This window comes from Zingiber officinale, chromosome 4A (genome assembly GCF_018446385.1).
Source record: "Zingiber officinale cultivar Zhangliang chromosome 4A, Zo_v1.1, whole genome shotgun sequence".
In the NCBI taxonomy this organism is placed as follows: domain Eukaryota; kingdom Viridiplantae; phylum Streptophyta; class Magnoliopsida; order Zingiberales; family Zingiberaceae; genus Zingiber; species Zingiber officinale.
In genome coordinates, this window is record NC_055992.1 from 114,178,898 (window position 1) to 114,196,699 (window position 17,802).

General features: G+C 38.2%; 1 protein-coding gene across 1 annotated transcript; it reads right to left on the bottom strand.

Annotated features, from left to right (window-relative positions):
* Nucleotides 1–1,964: 1,964 nt before the first annotated feature.
* Nucleotides 1,965–5,132, bottom strand: LOC121972647 (putative receptor-like protein kinase At3g47110). Its single transcript, XM_042524298.1, has 3 exons — nucleotides 3,767–5,132; nucleotides 2,370–3,389; nucleotides 1,965–2,299 (listed from the first exon to the last, which is right to left on the bottom strand). Exons 1-3 carry the CDS (start codon nucleotides 5,130–5,132, stop codon nucleotides 1,965–1,967), a joined length of 2,721 nt encoding a protein of 906 aa, XP_042380232.1.
* Nucleotides 5,133–17,802: the final 12,670 nt, after the last annotated feature.

Below are 17,802 nucleotides of genomic sequence, written 5' to 3' on the forward strand. Positions count from 1 at the left end.
TGGGGGCACTCAAAGGTAAAAAGGTTAAGGATGAAGGGTAAGAGGGCTTTAATGTAAGGTGCAGACATCAACATATCTAACATTTATTATAGATTTCTTTTGGAATATTAAATTTTGATTCATGTGGTGAAGTAGGATGTAATATTAAATTTTGTATATATTTTATGATGTATGATGTAAAAGTATTTTTAAAAAAAGAAGCAGTGCTCGTAAGAAAAAATTGGGGCATAATTTATAGTTTTGCCCAGGGCCTTTAAACAACAAGGACCGACTCTGATTGTTGGGTTATTATATAACGACGTAGGAAGACTCTTTAACAAGACGGAGATAATTCATTGCTACTTATGTTTTCAGGGATGACCAATCTTTTTGCTGAACTGTTATCGAAAAGGATATTCTTAGGACTAGTATGAGCGGATTCCCGTTGAAAAATGAGTTTGGTGAAAAATCAAAATGGCGGCTATCATTTGACAAATCTTATGGGCATGTCTTTTCGCCATGCGCCTATGGTTTGTGTACCTGCATGAACCTCCCTCCATATTCGTGGGGCCGACACTAGGGGGACCGTTAAGGTAGCGGATCTACCTTTATGGGCATGTCTTTTTCCCATTTAAGTCAAATTTAAGTCCTATTTAAATAAACTATCTAAAATAACTGTGGACCTGATTGTAAATTTTAAGTTGTAGCAGGTAGCTGTTACAAAGGGTAACAGCTTATTATTAGCTGCTATAATATAATAACATGTTACTAATTGATACAATATCATTATCTCTTATGTTCATCTTATTTATTAGGAAGAGATAACCTAATTAATGTGAAGGTCGTCAGCAGCTGGCTATTAAACTTACGGTACTGATTGGTGCTCATGCACGAGTCCATCGAGGTCACCCCACCTACCTATCCACAACTCCAAATCATCCCTCGATCATCTCCGAATCAATCCAAAGCAAAACGCAACCAGATCTAAACCAAAAGAAATATCATATCGGCACCTGAAATGCCAATGTCGTAGCCGAAAATGAGACCATCGATGGCACCGACGACGCAGGTGAAGAACATTAAGAATGTGAGCTTCTCGGGGTACTCCCTTCCGCCTCCAGAGTCGACCATGGCTCCATCCGCCATTGCTTCTGCCGAACACACAAGAACGGAGACGAGGAAGAAGAAAGGTATGCGAAAGGGTGAGGGAAGCGTGGGGTTTAAATAAATTAAAGCACCTCGGAATTCCACGTACCAACATGGGGCGGGCGATCGTGCCTGTCGATTGGGTTCCTTGTTTCAACCTTCTCCATTGGAATTAAAAGCTCTGCGTAGGCAGCTCCGGTTAAAGATTTAAATGAATTCTTTTTATTTTATGTCACATTAATAATATAAAAATTTATTAAAATATTTTTAATGGTTAGAACTCTAAATAAATTTTTTATGGTTCAATTTATAGCCTCAGTTACGTAATTTTATATCTATTATATTAATTCCAAGACAATAAAATAGATTTAAATTTTAATTATATTTTTAGGACATCCGTAGCCTAAACCACTTAAAGAATTTTATGCTCTATAACATCATTATCACATCAAAAATCAAAAATTTTATTTCTTTTAAAAATCACTCTCTATTATCATAAAATCTCTCTTTTTAAAAAATTTCATTTTTTAAAAAATTCTCTCTTTATCCTCTCTCTCCACTATTTTATTTTTATAAACTTAATCTTAAGATTTTGATACAAGTTTATAAAAAAAACTATAAACCCCATCTATACAATGAGAGAAAGATTTATATTAAAAGATTTATAACATAAATTACATGTTATAAACCTCTCACTACATATTATAAATCCCAAACCTCACCTTACCATGATTTAAGATTTTTTATTCACTCTCCTTTTATTTAGTTGTTTTCCAAAAAAATATCTGACCGCAACAAAAAAGAAAACTGTAATATCAACCATTTGTTCTTCCTTCATCTCAGACGAACAAATTCCTGAGGCTCCGCAGATGAGCAACGACATCGGACATGTGCATTCGATCCCCGGGCATGCGTTTGGTGCATGCGAGACCGATCCTTGCAAGGGAAATCCAACACTCTTCGATACTATTCAACGAGTTCGTTCCATTTTCACGCAGGAGTGAAGCTGGATCAACAATCTCCAAGACTCCTCTCGTCTCCACAAGTGTGTGCAGATTAAGCCCGTCCTTAAACATGTCGTCCAGAGGGCTCTTCCCTGACAATAGCTCCATTAGGAGCACTCCGAAACTGTAGACATCGCCGCTTGTGGAAACAGGACTGCCTTCTCCGTACTCTGCAAAAGCAAAAGCAAATAGATAAGCAAGTGAAGTTTAGCAATTGAATGTTTAGTAGTTTGGTTTCACCTGGAAGGACATAGCCAATGGTGCCTCTCAATCCAAATGAGTTGCTTCTGTCAGCCAAGCACCTGCTCATTCCTTCAGGGAGGAACTTAGAGAGCCCGAAATCGCCAACATGAGCCACCATCTCCTCGTCCAGGAGAATGTTGCTAGGCTTTAGATCGCAGTGGACCACCGGTGGTTTGCAATTGTTGTGAAGATAATCCAACGCTTCAGCGACATCGATTCCTATGTTCAACATCTCTGTCAGCCTTAGATTTCTTGCATTTTGATGATGAGCTTCTTCGAGATTTGGGTGCAGCCACCTGTCTAAGCTCTTGTTGGGCATGAATTCGAAGACTAAGGCCTTGAAGTCGTCGCCGTTCAAGTCGATGCTAGAGCAGCAGGTTATGATCTTGATGAGATCAAGATTCCGGTGGCGGATGCGACTTAAAGCCTCGCATTCCGCTATAAAACTCTGGGAGGATCCCAATTGTTGGAGGTCGAACACCTTCACGGCAACAGCTCTGTTCTCGCTATCCAAGGTCGCTTTGTACACTGAGCCGTAGCTCCCTCTGCCGATTAGATTGGCGGCATCGAATCCTGCTGTAGATCTCGACAACTCCGCATACGATATCATTGGGTACTGGGCATCCAAGCCAGAAGACAATGGTGTCGATTGCATTTTTTTGCTGCGTCTCCGGTAAATAAGAACAAAGATGATGATCCACAATAACACAAAACAGAGACTGGAACCAGCGATTAGAAGCGGAACCAATTTGGACTTTTTTCTTTCTAGATGCTGCATGGGGCATGCAGGCAAGTGGAGTTCTTGAATGCCCCCACAGAGTTCATTGTTCCCGGCAATAAAAAAGCTAGAAATGTTCTGGAAGACACCGTTGGTCGGAACTGGTCCCTCCAGGCGGTTGAAAGAGAGATCAATGGCATATAAAAAACTCAAGTTTTGGAAGAACAGTGGAATGCCGCCTGACAAATCATTGTGCGAAATATACAACTGTTCTAGCCCCTTGATGGAGCTCAATGTCCCTGGAATTACGCCGGACAAGTTATTTTTCGTCAGATTTAGGGTTCTGAGTCCGGCTATGTTGCCGAGAGCAGAAGGTATTGTCCCTTCTAATAAGTTGTCGTCCAAGATCAGGTATTCCAGTGACACAGTCTCCGATTGTGCTTGGTATCACGCCTTCCAATATATTTCTAGATACAGAGAAAATTCTTGCATTCTTTAACTTTCCTACCTCGAAAGGAATCGGTCCTGTGAGTAAATTAGAGCTCAAATCAATGGCCTGTGACAGAAAGGGTAAGTCGACAACTTCTTTCGGTATGGCACCGTCGAGAAAATTGTTGGACAATGATAAATAGGTTAGGTGTTGCAGGCGTCCAAGTGTGGCTGGAATTGTGCATGCCTCGCAATGCGTTGAGGGACGCATTGAGAATCAACAGTAGTGTGAGATTGCCGAGAGTGGGTGGTATGTGCCCAGAGAGGCTGTTGTCATCCAAGACCAGGACCCGCAAGTGTCGGAGACGGCCAATCCCTTCCGGGATGTCGCCGATGAAGTTGTTATAGCTCAATACGAATCTTTGCAAGGCCGCCAGGTTCCCGATCCCCGGTGGTATGCTCCCTGAGATCAGATTATCTGACACGCACAAGTTTTGAAGTTTCTCGGATAAATTGGCGACGAGATGTGGCAGCGACCCGCCGAAGTTGTTTGATTGGAGGTAGACACTCTCTAAGTTGGAACAGTTGGTCAGTGAAGCTAAGAAATCCCAGTCATTGGCGGTTTGTGCTTCAAAGTGGTTTCCAAAGATGATGAACCAGGTGAGCTTTGCTAATCTTCCCATGTTTGGAGGCAATCTCCCGCTGAAATTGTTTGATGCGAGTTCAAAATTTTCGAGGTCGGAGCAGTTGGTGATGGAAGATGGAAATGGTCCGCTGAATTTATTGCTGCTCAATAAAAGCTTTCTCAGATTGCGGAACTTGCTTCCGAAGTCAGCCGGAAGTTCCCCGGACAAGTGATTCACCGCCATGCCGAGGCCTTGCAGAGAGGTCAAATTGTAGAGCGAAGTAGGGATTGTACCTGTGAGGTTGTTGACGCCGAGATTAAGAGTGCGGAGTCGGGCAAGTCGGCCGAGAACTTCCGGGATGACACCCTCTATGTGGTTATAGTGCAGCGCCAGGACCTCGAGGGATGAGGCATTGGCGAGCGATGTAGGTATGACTCCTGTGAGGCTATTGTTGCTGAGATAAAGACTAGTAAGCCTCTTGAAGGAGCCGAGCCAGGGCGGAACAGATCCCACGAATCGATTGCCATGCAGGTTGATTATTGTCAGCTCCGAGCAATTGACCAACTCTAGAGGGATCTCCTCGCCGAGGGAGTTGAATCGGAGGACGAGGAACCGCAAGCGCCGGAGGTGGCCGATGGAGGAAGGGATGCCGCCATGGAGTGAGTTGTTGTTGAGGAAGATGCTTCGGAGGAAGGAGAGGTTGCCGATGGAAGGGGAGATCTGGCCCGTGAGGCCAGCGGCGGTGAGATTTATTGCCGTCACCCTCTCCAGGTGCCTACGGCCGCATGTCACTCCCTGCCACGTGCAGAAATGGGAGCTTTGGTTCCACGACAACAGCGCAGTGCCTCCGCCATCGTCGAGCTTCTCTTTGAAAGCCAGAAGCGCCGCCCCATCGCCTTCCGGCCACGGGGAGATCGTTGCCTTTGCGGTGACCGACGCAAACAAGAGGGAGATGAGAACTGGGAGTGGTGCGCACAGCGGAGACATGGTTTTGATGTTTTCCTCTCATCTAGATAGATGGGTTATTATATAACAACAAGACGGAAGACTCTTTAACAAGACGGAGATTCCTCTGAGCGGTTAATGAGTCGCCGTTCAAAACTGAGTATGGTCAAAATTCAAAAGCTACCGTCATTGACAATTCGCTGCATGAGCATCCATTTTCATTTTAGTCAAATGATGTTCCATTTAAAATATCAAAAATGATATTTGCCGCGACAAATTCGTCGTGACAACTTGCCGTGACACACCTACCGATCGGTCTACAGACCGATCAGGTAGGTGTGTCGCAGCGAATTTGTCGCGACAAATATCATTCCTCTTAAAATATATATCCGAAATATCTCGAAATCGGATTTTAAAATTTATGTTGTAGCAAGTAATAACTGCTATTATAATAATAATAATAATAATAATAATAATAATTATTGGTTGCTAGTTGCTATAATAGTTTCATTATCTCTTTGGTTGAGCATAATTAACTAAAGTGAGTACACGGCACATACTATATTTCAAATAACTATTATCCGATCATAATTCATAATCGGCTTTGAAATTAGCAGGTAGTTAATACAATATGTAATAACTGATGGTTAATTTTCATGTAACTAAAGACCATCTTTTAGACCACAAAAAAACAGTTCAGAAAATCTAAGCTGAGTTTTCATAACCATATCATTACTATATAACATTCATTACATTTCATATGCATATTATCTGATTACGATCGATGGGGAAAATTTTTTAACTCATTTTAAATCGATTTAATTTATCAAATCAATCTTAGTTTAAAATAAGGTACTCCTTATATTCTACTCATTCATGTTCAATAATTTGATACATCTATATTTTATTTTATTTATTTATTTTCATTTAGGATTTTAATATTTTTTTTCAACACTTAATCGTTTGGATTTGGTGTGGCTGAAATATTAAAATAATTACAAACTAATATTTTTTTAAAAAAAAAAGATAGGTGGGGCTGGAGCTCACTCTAGTAAAGGTGTCTCTGCTCCTTCCACAACGTGTAACAATTAATTATTAATTTGTACAATAATATTATTGTTTTATAATAATTTAATTATTTAAAAAATATTAATCTGGTTAAAATAACATTTAATGAGTAATAACATCTACTATATTTTAAATAATTTACTCACTTCCACTATATTTTAAATAAAAATTATTTGATCATCGATTGACAAGTATCTGTGATACAGTGCACGATCGTGGGGTCAAAAAGGTGATGTGATCAGAAATCAAGCCCATGGGATAGTCAAAAGTCAAGCTTACACGGCGGTCAAAAGTCAAGCTTACGCGACGGTCAGAAGTCAAGCTCACATGGCGGTCAGAAGTCAGGCCTACGTGGTGGTCAAAAGTCCGACCTACATGGAGCTCAAAGGGCCTGGTCACAAGATGGTCTAAGTCAGACACAGGGGGCGTTCCGGGGTTAGGACTACAGGGCGAGTAGGAACTCAGAAGCCAGGATACAGATCAGGACTTATAATCTTGTGGCACGGGATAGCCAGATCAAAGCGTACATGTCGAGATGTGCCAACCAAGGATATGTTGGAATGTATACTAAAAGTCTAGCTTTTGTAAACATTTATTTTGAAATAAAGAATCACATTGGTCAAAAATATCTACATTTATGTTAAGTGTAGTTGTTCAATTAATTTATATCGTAGATAACATGGTGTGTGGTGTCACGCATAGAAGATCATGTTATCAGTTCTTTATAAATTATAAACAGTTGCTCACGACTAAGATGGAAAGGAATAAACCATCGGTAAAGTCGTAGTGTGATTAGGGATTAGTTTATCTTGACTAATAAATTACACTAGTATACTCTAAGTGTATTGAGTAGGACCATTTTAGGTAAGTTTTTTTTTATACTCACTTGATAAAAGAACTAGACCTTAGTTATTATGGAAGTGTGTGCTCTTAATCCTAATATAATAACAAACACATATATTTAGTATTTATTTCTTTGACTTATCAATGAGTAAGATTTAGCTCGATAAATCAATAAGCCCGATAAGTTGGGAAATGATATTACTTATAGTGTGCGTTGTTGATTATAGAAGGAAACTATGTCCTAGTAATCTAGGTTGAGAATGACCCCAAGAGGAGCTCATAAGAATTGTCATGTCAAACTCTACAGGTGGACTTAGTCCGACATGACGATGAGGTTGAGTGGTACTACTCTTGGACTAAAATATTAATTAAGTGAGTTGTCAGTAACTCATTTAATTAGTGGGCATTCGACATCTTAAACACAGGGAGACTAACACACTCATAATAAGAAGGATCTCAAAATGTAATTTGGGATTGGTGCGGTAGTTCAATAATAATTCTTTAGTGGTATGAATTATTATTGATGAAGTTAAATTGTGTGTTCGGGGCGAACATGGGAGGCTTAATTTCATCGGAAGACCAAAACCAATTCCTCCTCTTGGTCCCAATCGTAGCCTCTTGTATATAGAGATTTATACCCACCACATACCCACTTCTTACCCAACCCAAGGGGGTCAGCCAAGCTAGCTTGGAACTTAAGCTAGGGTCGGCCAAGACCAAGTGGTTGAGCCAAGTTGGTGGCCGGCCAATGCTTGGAATCCAAGCATGATGTGGCCGGCCACATCACATTAAAAGGAATTTTATTTATAAATTTTTCTTATGTGGATACCATGGTTTTAAAAGAGAGTTTAAAATTTAAATCTTTCCTTTTATAGCTTTCTACAAAAGATTAAGAAAAGATTTGAAATCTTTCCTTATTTGTAGATTGAAAGATAGATTTTAATTTTGAGAAAACTTTCCTTTTTAAAACCATGTTCATGATTTAAAAGAGAGTTTAAAAATTAAATATTTCTTTTATAAGTTTCTACAAAAGATTAAGAAAAGATTTGATATCTTTCCTTATTTGTAAATTGAAAGAAGATTTTAATTTTTAGAGATAACTTTTCTTTTTGGAAATCATCCACATGTTTAAAAGAAAGATTTTAATTTATAAAATTTCCTTTTTACAAACCACCATGAAGGGAAAAATTATTGGAGAAATTTTTTATAAATTTTAGGAAACAAATTAGGAAGTTTTAATTATTGTGTTGATTAAAACTCTCCTTGTTTGGGATTAGAAGGTGGCCGACCATGTTTATAATGAGAAGAAAATTATTTTTTAATTAAAAAAAATTTTTCTTTTCATGGCAAAAGAATTAAGAAAGTTTTTATTTAAATTTCCTTATTTGCCTTCATGGCTAGAGAACTCTATTCTTTTTCTTCCTCTCTTTTCCTCCTTGGTGTGGCCGGCCCTAGAGGTTCTCCCTCTCCTCTTCTCTTCTTCTTTAGTGGCCGGTTTCATCTTTCTTTTGGAGTTGGTGATGGTGGTCGGTTCTAACTAAGAGAAGGAGAGAAAGGAGGCTTTGTTTCTTGCATCCCTTGGAGCTTGGTGGTGGTGGTGGGACCTCTACTTCTCTTAGAGAATTGATGGTGGCCGAATCTAGCTTGGAGAAGAAGGAGCTTGATGGTTCTCGTCTCGAAAGATCGTTGCCCACACAACGTCCAAGATTAGATGAGGAATACGGTAGAAGATCAAGAGGTTATTTGCTTACAAAGAAAGGTATAACTAGTAATTATTTTCCGCATCATACTAGTTTTCTTTGTATAGTTATTTTTGGAAATACAAAACACAAGAGGCATACGATTCTAGAGTTTTCGGATTTGTTTGAAATTTGCGTTTCTTTTGTTTTATTTTTTGAATTTGTGATTCGATTGTTCTTTTTTGGTTAAACCTAGAGTTATATAAGGAAATTAAATATTATCTTTCCTTAAAAGGCTTTGTCTAGGCGGTGGTGGATGCTCCCATACCCAAGAAGGTCATGTGCCTCGCCATGCAGTCCTGGAAGCTAATTTTGGAAATTAATATTTAATTGAATTTATAACATAGGTTGATTTAGATCAATAGTGTTAAGTTCCGTTTGCGATCCAAGTCTAAACCATTAAGAATAGATAAGTCTAAACCAATTATAATGATTGAAAATAAGACTTGGACATTAAGGTGGACTGTCTTCTTAGAACTAAGAATAATAAAGGTGTATTTTATTCAATAGTTGTTACATGTTTAGTGGAGTTATCTACCAATACCTGGTGTGTAGATACAGGAATCACTGATCATGTCTGCAATTTATTGCATGAGTTCCAGGAAACTTGATAACTATATGAAAGGGAAATCACCGTTTACATGGGTACTGCTGCAAAAGTAGTAGCTATTGTAGTGGGAGGTTTCTATCCTCTGAGAGGAATAAAACTTGGATTTTGAGAAATTGTCTTTACGTACTAAGTTTAGAAAGAACTAGATTTCAGTTTCTAAACTTGATATTCTGTTTCTTTTGATAACAAAGTTGTTATCAAGGAAAAGAGGAAAAATATCTAATACATTGGTTGGCAATTTATAAATCCAATAAATTCCATGATGCAACAAATGAAAATTAATAACACATCTTCTAACTTTTAAAAGAGAAAGTAACCTTTGGAGATGAACCAATCTTATCTTTGACATCTAAAGCTAGGTTATATTAACTTGAGTAGGATTCAAAGGATAATAACCAATGAACTCTTGGGTTCATTGGTAGTGGAAATCTTTCCAACCTATGAGTCTTACTTGGAAGGAAAAATAACCAAGAAGCTTTTAAGTCTAAGGGGTATGGAGCCAAAGATATGTTGAAATCGGTTCATTCTGATTTGTGTGGATCTATGACTATCAGGAAAGAGGTGGTTTTGAATATTTTATCTATTTTATAGATAACTATTCAAAATACGAGTACATTTACTTGATAAGCCGCAAGTCTAAGTGCTTGATAAGTTCAAAGAGTATTAGGCTGATGTGGAGTAACGTTAAGGTAAAAGTATCAAGACACTACGCTGAGATCGTAGTGGCAAGTACCTCTTGGGAGAGTTTAGGAGTCACTTATTAGAAGACGGGATTCAATCCCAACTAACTGCACCTGGTACACTCCAACAGAATGGTGTAGTAAGAAGGTATAGGACTCTTATGGAAATAGTTAGATCAATGATAAGTTATTCAGAATTACCAAAATTCGTTTTGAGGATATACACTGGAAACGGAAGTGAACATAGTACCTTCTAAGTTAAAACTCTCTACTCCCATAGAATTGCAAAATGGGCGTAATCCTAGTCTAAAGCATATTCGGATTTGGGTGGTCTAGCACATGAGAGACACTGATAAGTTGGACAGGAGTTCACTTGTTTGTAGGTTATCCTAGAGAAACGAAAGGAGGTTTATAGTCCTAAAAATCAGAAGGTCATTGTTAACACCAATGCATGATTTTTAGAAGAAGACTATGTAATAAACCATAAGCTCATAAGTAAATTTATTCTTAAGGAAATAATAAAGGACACGTCTAATCTAGTACCAACTGTACAAGATGAAATATCACAAGAAACTGCAACACGTATCACAGATGATACACAATTACAGAAAGTGTCTCGTCGTAGTGGGAGGGTTGTTAGACAACCTAAAATATTCATATTTTGGGAGAGTCTTTGGACTTGATCCCTAGTGAACATGAACCTAATTCCCGGACATATGACGAAGCGCTCCAAGATAAATATGCAACATCTTTAAAAAGAGCAATGAATACAGAATTAGAATATATATATTCTAATAAAGTATGGGAGCTTGTAGAACCACCAAATGGTGTAAAAGCCATTGGGTGTAAATAGGTCTACAATAGGAAAAGATGGATAGACAGGAAGGTGGAAACTTTCAAAGCAAGGCTTGTTGAAAAAGGAAACTTTTTCGTCGGTAGCCATAGTCTATCCAGATTCTTTTATCTATAAGGACTATGAGATTTGGTAAGTGGATGTCAAGATAGCTTTCCTTAATAGTGTTGGTTGCTACTCGGAAAACCTAGAGGTTCCACTGTACAAAAATTTTGTACAAAGGTCTGAACCTTTTCCTAGCTACCATGTGTTCTTTTAAATTAAATTTTGGATCGTCTGCGGAACTTAACACGTTTGATCCAAAACTTAATCTATTTGTTCTTTTAGGTTTTGACTTGGGTCTCCTGCAGAACTTAACACGTTCGACCCAAATCACTTTAAGTTATTAATACCATTAAATATTAATTTCCATAATTGGTTCCCAGTACTGACGTGGCGAGGCACATGACCTTCTTGGATATGGGAGCAACCACCACCGACTAGACAAAACCTTTTATAGAAATCTAATATTTAATTTTCTAAAATAACTTTAGGTTAACCGAAAAGAACAATCAAATCACAAGGATAAATAAAACAAAAGAACACTACATCGAAAAACATATTCGAAATACTAGAATCGTAAGCCTTTTGTATTTGGTATTATTTCCAATAACTAGTATGATGCGGAAAAGGAAAAACTACTAGTTATACATTCTAGAAAGACCTCTTGATCTTCTACCGTATTCCTCTTCTAACCTCGGACGTTGTGTGGGCAACGATCTACCAAGATGAGAAATCACCAAACACCTTCTTCTCCTCCTAGCTAGGTTCGGCCACAACAAGGAAGCTTCACCAAGGAAGAAAATCAAAACACCAACCAAGCTCCAAGAGATGCTAGCTTTCTCTCCTTCTTCTTCTTCTTCTCCAAGTAGTATCCGGCCACCACAAGAGCTCCAAGGGAAGAGAGAGATTCGGCCACCACAAGAGGAAGAGAGGGAGAGGAAGGCCGGCCACACCAAGGAACAAAAGAGGGAGAGAAATAATAGAGGTTGTATCTCATGAAGGCACCCTCACCCCTTCTTTTATATTCCTTGGCCTAGACAAATTAGGAAATTTAATTACAATAAAATTTCCTTAATTTCCTTGACATGATTTAATTGAGAAAAATAAAATAAAATTTCCCCAATTAAATTCTAATGGCCGGCCACATCATGAAACCAAATTAGACAAGTTTCAATCAACAATTAAAACTTCCCAATTTGTTTCCGGAAATTTTAAAATTAAAATTTCTCTTTAAAAATCTCTTCATGGTTAATAAAAAGAAATTTCTATAATTTTAATTTTATCAACATGTGGATAATTTTAAAGAGAAAATAAAATATCTCACCAATCTACAAATAAGAAAAGAGATCTAATCTCTTTCTTTAATCTTTTGTAGATTTTTTACAAGAGAGATATTTTAATTTTAATTCTCTTTAATAAATTATTTCTTTCACATAATAAAAAATAAAATTAAAATTATTTTTTAATTTAATTTGGCCGGCCCCCACTAGCTTGGGTTCAAGCTAGGGCCGGCCACCCCAATTTATACCTAGGCCGACCCTAGCTTGGTTCCCAAGCTAGCTTGGCCGACCCCCTATTGGTGGGTATAGAAGGTGGGTATAGGTGGGTATAGTACTCTATAAATAAGAGGCTACGATAGGGACCGAGAGGAGGAATTGATTTTGGTCTCCTGATAAAATTAAGCATCCCGTGTTCGCCCCGAACACACAACTTAATTTTATCAATAATAATTCATTCCACTAGAGAACTATTATTGAACTACCGCACCAATCCCAAATTACATTTTTGGGCTCCTTCTTATTATGAGTGTGTTAGTCTCCCTGTGTTTAAGATATCGAATGTCCACTAATTAAGTGAGTTACTGACAACTCATTTAATTAATATCTTAGTCCAAGAGTAGTACCACTCAACCTTATTATCATGTCGGACTAAGTCCACCTGCAGGGTTTAACATGACAATCCTTATGAGCTCCTCTTGAGGACATTATCAACCTAGTATCTCTAGGACACAGTTTCCTTCTATAATCAACAACACACACTATAAGTGATATCATTTCCCAACTTATCGGGCTTATTGATTCATCGAACTAAATCTCACCCATTGATAAATTAAAGAAATAAATATCAAATATATGTGCTTGTTATTATATTAGGATTAAGAGCACACACTTCCATAATAACCGAGGTATTTGTTTCTTTATAAAGTCAGTATAAAAGAAACGACCTCAAATGGTCCTACTCAATACACTCTGAGTGTACTAGTGTAATTATACAGTCAAGATAAACTGATACCTAATTACACTACGACCTTCTAATGGTTTGTTCCTTTCCATTTTGGTCGTGAGCTACTGTTTATAATTTATAAGGTACTGATAATATCATCTTCTGTATGTGACACCACATACTATATTATCTACAATATAAATTAATTGAACAACTACAACTAAATGTAGACAATTTGACCAAATGTGATTCTTTATTCATAATGAATGTTTACAAAGCTTAGGCTTTCAGTATACATTCCAACAATCTCCCACTTATACTAATGACTAAGCTATCATATCTTCTACCATACATCTGATTCTCATTCCCTCCACATGCCGATCGAAAGCTTTCGCCGGAAGAGCCTTAGTGAAAGGATCTGCCAGGTTATTTGCTGATGCAATCTTGGCGATGACAACTTCTCCTCGCTTCACAATATCTCGTATCAGGTGCTACTTGCGCTCTATATGTTTACTTGCCTTATGAGGTCGTGGTTCCTTCGAGTTTGCAACTGCACCGTTATTATCACAATAAATTATGATGATTTTGGGCAAACCAGGAATCACATCTAAGTCCATTAGAAAGTTCCTGAGCCATACTGCTTCTTTAGATGCTTCAGAAGCTGCTACATACTCAGCTTCCATGGTTGAGTCCGAAACACATTTCTGCTTAACACTCCTCCATGAAATGGCTCCACCTCCTAAAGTAAACACATAGCCTGATGTAGACTTACTACTGTCCTTATCTGATTGGAAATCTGAATCCGTGTAACCCACAGGGAGTAAATCTTCTGCTTGGTAAACTAGCATATAATCTCTAGTCCTTCTCAGGTACTTTAATATATGCTTTACCGCAGTCCAATGTCCTTGTCCAGGGTTACTCTGATATCTACTGACCATGCCCACGGCAAAGCAGATATCAGGTCTCGTACATACCATTGCATACATAAGGCTTCCTACAGCCGAAGCATAAGGAACTGCTTTCATGTCTTCGATCTCCTTTGATGTCTTTGGAGACATCTCTTTAGATAGAGCTATTCCATGCCTAAAAGGTAAGAAACCTTTCTTGGAATCCTGTATGCTAAAACGAGCAAGGATTGTATCTATATATGAAGCTTGGGATAAACACAACATTCGTTTCTTACGATCCCTTATAACTTTGATCCCAAGAATGTGTGCACATTCTCCTAAGTCCTTCATATCAAATTGTTTGGACAACCATACCCTTACGTCTGATAATATCTTGACATTGTTTCCAATTAACAAAATATCATCTACGTACAGTACAAGAAATACCACGACGTTTCCGTTACACTTCTTATATACACAAGACTCATCCGGACTTTGAATAAATCCATATGACTGGATTACTTCATTAAACCGGATGTTCCAAGATCTTGAAGCTTGTTTCAGTCCATAAATGGACCGATTGAGCTTGCACACTAGATGCTCTTTGCCTTTTTCAATGAACCATTCTGGTTGCTTCATATGGATGTTCTCTTCAAGACTTCCATTAAGGAAAGCTGTCTTGACATCCATTTGTCAAATCTCTTAATCCATATGAGCAGCAATGGATAAGAGTATCCGGATAGACTTAAGCATGACTACTGGTGAAAAGGTTTCCTCATAATCGATTTCCTCTTTCTGAGTATACCCTTTCGCAACAAGCCTAGCTTTGAAGGTTTCTACTTTCCCGTCTGTCCCTCTTTTCCTTTTGTAGATCCACTTGCATCCAACGACTTTTACATCATCAGGTGGTTCTACAAGCTCCCAGACCTTATTAGAGTACATAGACTCTATTTCAGAATTCATCGCCTTTTGCCAAGATGCTGCATCTATATCTTGGAGTGCTTCGTCATATGACCAGGGATCAGGTTCATGTTTACCCGGGATCAAGTCCGAAAACTCTCCCAAAAACATAAATCTCTCAGGCTGCCTTACAACCCTCCCACTACGACGAGGCACTATCTGTGGTTGTGTATCATGTGTGACACATATTGCAGTCTCTTGTGGTACTTCATCTTGTACTGTTGGTACTAAAGTAGATGTGTCCTCTCTTAGTTTTTCTAAAACAACATTACTACTGGGCATGTGATCCATTATATAGTCTTCTTCTAAAAACTGGGCATTAGTGCTAACAATGACCTTCTGGTCTTTAGGACTATAAAATAAACCACCTTTCGTTCCTTTGGAATATCCTACAAACACGCGAACTTCTGTACGGGATTCTAACTAATCAGCATCTGGTTTCAGCACATGTGCTGGACTACCCCAAATCCGAATATGTCTTAGACTGGGTTTTCGTCCATTCCACAATTCTGTGGGAGTAGAAAAGACTGATTTAGAAGGTACTAAGTTCAGAACGTATACTGCTGTTTCCAGAGCATATCCCCAAAATGAATTTGGTAATTCTGAATAACTCATCATCGATCTAACCATCTCCATAAGAGTCCTATTCCTTCGTTCTGCTACACCATTCAATTGGGGTGTTCCAGGTGCAGACAATTGGGATTGAATCCCGGCCTCTGATAAGTAATTCCTAAACTCTCCTAAGAGGTATTCGCCACCACGATCAGATCGTAGTGTCTTGATACTTTTACCTAGTCATTTCTCCACATCAACCTTGTATTCTTTGAACTTATCAAAGCACTCGGACTTGCGGCGCATTAGGTAAATATATCCGTATCTTGAATAATCATCTATAAAAGAGACAAAATATTCAAAACCACCTCTTGCCTGGACAGACATAGGACCACACAAATCAGAATGGACCAATTCCAACACTTCTTTGGCTCTATACCCCTTGGCCTTGAACGGCCTCTTGGTCATTTTACCTTCCAAGCAAGATTCACAAGTTGGAAAATTTTCCAACTCTATCGAACTCAAAAGTCCATCAGCTATAAGCCTCTGAATCCTACTTAAGTTAATATGACCAAGCCTTAGATGCCAAAGATATGCTTGGTTCATTTCCGAAGGTTCTTTTATCTTATTAGAGTTAGAAGATGAGTTATAAATTTCCATGTTTTGCTTTGTGGAAGAAATTGGATTTAAAGTATACAAATTGCCAACTAATGCACCAGAACAGATAATCACTTTATTTCTTTTAATAACTACATCATTACTGAAAGAAACTGAATATCCATCTAAAAACAGTTTAGAAACTGAAATTAAATTCTTTCTAAAACTGGGTACATAAAGACAATTTTTTAAAACCAAATTTGTATTTCTACTAAAAGATAAGTAGACGTCTCCCACATGACCACCACCTTAGTAGCATTGCCCATGAGACGGTAATCTCTCCTTCGGATAGTCGGTTTCCTGGAACCCTGCAGAATTGCAGACATGATCGGTGGATCCCGTATCTACACACCGGTGTTGGTAGATAACACCGCTAAACATGTTTCAACAACTGAGCATGAGATATACCTTTGTTGTTACGATTCCTACGAGGACAGCCTTCCAATGCCCTACCTGCTTGCGGATGAAGCACTTGCCTTCGACTTCTTCACTCTAGCTTTAAATCCTGTACTTTGAGATTTATTCACTTTCTTTGCTGAACCAGCTTGTTTCTTCTTCTTCTTTCCTCTCGGTTTAGAAGTAGAACCATTTTCAGCATAGTGAATTTGAGAATTGTGACGAAATAATCCTTCTGCTGCTTGAAGTTCTGTCAATAGTTCCGCTAATGAATAAATCCTCTTATTCATATTATAGTTCAGGCGGAACTGCTCAAAACTTCTAGGTAGCGTTTGGAGGATCATATCGATCTGGGTTTCCCCATCAATTTCTCCTCCAAGGATCTGTATTTCGTTCAGATAAGCCATCATCTTTAGGATATTATCTCTCACAGGAGTACCCTCATGCATGGTAGCTGTCATTATCTTTCTCATGGCTTCTTGCCTAGAAGCCCTATCCTGATTTCCAAAGAGTTTCTTGAGATTGTTCATAATATCATAAGCTGTTGGTAAATCTTGATGCTGATGTTGCAATACATTTGACATTGAAGCCAAAATATAACACCGCGCCATCTCATCAGCTTTTACCCATTTCCTATGATACTCAATCTCCTCTTGGGTAGATTCACCAGTAGGTGCTTCAGGGCAAGACTCAGTCAATACAAATTTATAGCTTTCACCAGTAAGAACAATGTCCAGGTTCCTTTTCCAATCTATGTAATTAGGTCCAGTAAGTCTATTCTGTTGAAGTATGATGGACAGTGAGTTGAATGTCATCCTAAGAATCACAAATAACTTTTGGTCAAAACTCTAAATTTAGAATAATATTGATTCTTCAAACAATACTATTTTAAATTAACAAAGACCTCAAAACACCGTGAATATTGTATGCCACGATAGTGTGGACGTATACAAATTCAGCATTTGTAAAAGGAGGGTTTAACCCATTAATTTTATTATCTTGTCAACCTAACTTTTTGACAAATAAAATTAATAGTTGGTATCCTTTGGTTACACAAATAATAGCAGTGACTCCGATGGGGAGGATACTATTAGATGTGTCTAAGTGTATACCATTACTTGACACTAAGTCCATTAATAAGATTATGCCCCTTCCGTTGGGGAAGATCACACGCTCTTAATTAACTTCCTATAGTCATCCAA